At 29.5% G+C, this 2,345-nt stretch overlaps 1 protein-coding gene across 2 annotated transcripts; it reads left to right on the forward strand.

Annotated features, from left to right (window-relative positions):
* The first annotated feature begins 575 nt into the window (after nt 1–575).
* Nucleotides 576–2,093, forward strand: LOC136780863 (ribosomal RNA small subunit methyltransferase NEP1). Of its 2 annotated transcripts, XR_010823841.1 has the most exons (5): nt 576–854; nt 1,039–1,282; nt 1,355–1,563; nt 1,667–1,867; nt 1,956–2,093. XR_010823841.1 is itself a non-coding variant. In XM_066739425.1 (4 exons), exons 1-4 carry the CDS (start codon nt 714–716, stop codon nt 1,778–1,780), a joined length of 708 nt encoding a protein of 235 aa, XP_066595522.1. In that variant the 5' UTR covers nt 576–713; the 3' UTR covers nt 1,781–1,928. The 2 variants fall into 2 exon arrangements, 1 of the variants encoding a protein (XP_066595522.1); XM_066739425.1 differs by lacking the exon at nt 1,956–2,093 and having other exon boundaries at nt 1,667–1,928.
* The last annotated feature ends 252 nt before the right edge of the window (nt 2,094–2,345 follow it).

The raw sequence follows: 2,345 nt of genomic DNA on the forward strand, positions 1-2,345 counted from the left end.
ATAACATTTTGTGACTGATTTTAATGATAAAAGAACTTTAACAAATTATACTACCCTTTCATCATTAAAATTAATCATAAAATGTTGTATATATGTTAGAATATCAACCCTGCATATTTATACACCTGTTTACTCTAAAAAATGAATTTTGTTTCTATATTAATTTCATTAACTGTATAAATATCTGAACATCAATTTAATTATTACACAATTATAGTATTTTTATATTATAGTTTAATTGGGAGCCAATTTAATTTTCTCATTGGAATTAGAAAAAACAGTATATGTTTAGGGTAATGTTTATTCATTATTCTGAATTACAATTCAAACAATTTTTAAATCAACAGATATTATAAGTTATTTGATATATAATTAATGAACAAAATTTTTATTAATTGAATTATATAATTCTGTTAAATATCCTTTGTACATAACATACATACATACATACCACGACAAGGAGCAGACAGCAGGCATTTTTTCAGTTTCTAACTTTACGACCTCTCGTCTTTCGATGGAAACGTAGCCATAAATTATAACCTAAAAAGTACAAATATTGACAGATAGTTCGCGCTGACCGCGCTGACGGTACATACACAGACAGAGTACAAAGTCTACTATACTGACTATACATTCTAATTTGTTGGCTAGTGCAATTGTTTTTACTGCTACTGCACTGTCTGTACTGCACCGTGCACATTTCCGACGTTAATATGGGTCAAAAAAGAAAAGCCATCGATAAATGTGAGTATGATTTTACTCCGTCTCCAAAGCATCTTCAAGTGGCTCACATAAAAAATCAAGAAAAGCGCTTAATTATTATATTGGAAAATGCACAATTGGAATCAGTTAAGGTAATTATCAATTTAGAGTTTTTATAATTAATCATTTATTTTATTGTCAATTACTTTGAGAACTGGTACCAGTTTATGAGCTTTTTCATATTTGTTTCATATTATTTGTTCTGCATTTTTACTAGAAATTAATGTTATTATATTAATACACTGCAATTTCATACAAAATAATTTTATCTTTCAGGTTGGCAATAGTTTTGAATTATTGAATTGTGATGATCATACAAATATATTAAAAAAGAATAAACGCGAACCTGGTTCATGTAGACCTGACATAGCTCACCAATGTCTTCTTATGTTAATGGACAGTCCATTAAATAGAGCAGGCCTTCTTCAAGTTTATATTCATACAGAAAAAAATGTATTGATTGAAGTTAACCCACAAACAAGGATACCAAGAACATTCAAACGTTTTGCTGGTCTTATGGGTAAAGTATAAATTGCCTGATTAGTCCCATTTGTACTTTGTCAGTATAATATAAGTTTAATATTGTTCACAGTTCAACTTTTGCACAAATTTGCTGTTCGTGCTGCTGATGGACCAATGAAACTCTTAAAAGTAATTAAAAATCCAGTCACTGATCACCTTCCAGTAGGATGTCGCAAGATAGCAATGTCATTTACTGCTGATAAAGTTCAAAACCCACGTGAATTAGTGCCTGTAGAGGAACCAATTGCTGTTGTTATTGGTGCAATGGCACATGGTCAAGTGAGAATAATAATGATATATTTTGATTTAATCCACACAATATAATTATTATTCTAATTATAAATTTTTTTTATGCAAATGCTTAATATGGTTTAACTTTTAGGTAAAAACTGATTATACAGAAGATACCTTATCTATTAGCAATTACCCATTATCAGGTGCTTTAACATGTAGCAAAGTGTGTAGTGCATTCGAAGAAGTTTGGGGAGTTGTGTAAATACTTTTTATAAGTGGTTAAGAATTTTTTAAATAAAAGTTTTTTTTGTTTGTATTATTAAATAGGAACACTCTTTAAATATCTTATGTAAGTTTAATTTTTCATCGCAAAAGTATTACATTTTATGCATAAAGCAATTAGCTTTTGAAATTATTTAGATTTTTCCATTTTGTAGAATAAGACTAAATGGATTACATTTTTGGACGGAGGTCTCTCTATTAACGTATAGTTAACATAAAAATTTGCATTATTGTAATAAAGGTATATAACTCTATATTTTAAATTAAATTTGATTTGTTGCTGCAGTGTTACAGCGAATTAAGAGATAAAAGCGCGCAGTTTCACAATAGAGATGACTCATCAATATAATAACTTAAAGTTGATTGGTCTGCGTCAGAGACGCTATATTCGTCAACCAATCAACACGGAGAGTAGAAAAGCTGATCGGTAGCCGGAAGTACATTTTAGAAGCAGGAACCGTTGGAACTTGGTTCGGTGCAAGGTTGTACTACACAGACTGATTTTTGACTATAGTATTTCTTGAATTATTACGTCATTCACAAAA

The sequence above is a fragment of the Prorops nasuta genome, unplaced genomic scaffold, assembly GCF_024137725.1.
Source record: "Prorops nasuta isolate Cenicafe-Biocafe unplaced genomic scaffold, Cenicafe_Pnas_1.2 PNAS00021, whole genome shotgun sequence".
Taxonomy (NCBI): Eukaryota; Metazoa; Arthropoda; class Insecta; order Hymenoptera; family Bethylidae; genus Prorops; species Prorops nasuta.

Bases quoted from the DNA above. Each gene is read 5' to 3' on its own strand.
- LOC136780863 (XM_066739425.1), top strand. From the start codon at position 714: ATGGGTCAAAAAAGAAAAGCCATCGATAAATGTGAGTATGATTTTACT. The intron at 855-1,038 runs GTAATTATCAAT...TTTATCTTTCAG, and splicing joins CACAATTGGAATCAGTTAAG to GTTGGCAATAGTTTTGAATT. The intron at 1,283-1,354 runs GTAAAGTATAAA...TATTGTTCACAG, and splicing joins ACGTTTTGCTGGTCTTATGG to TTCAACTTTTGCACAAATTT.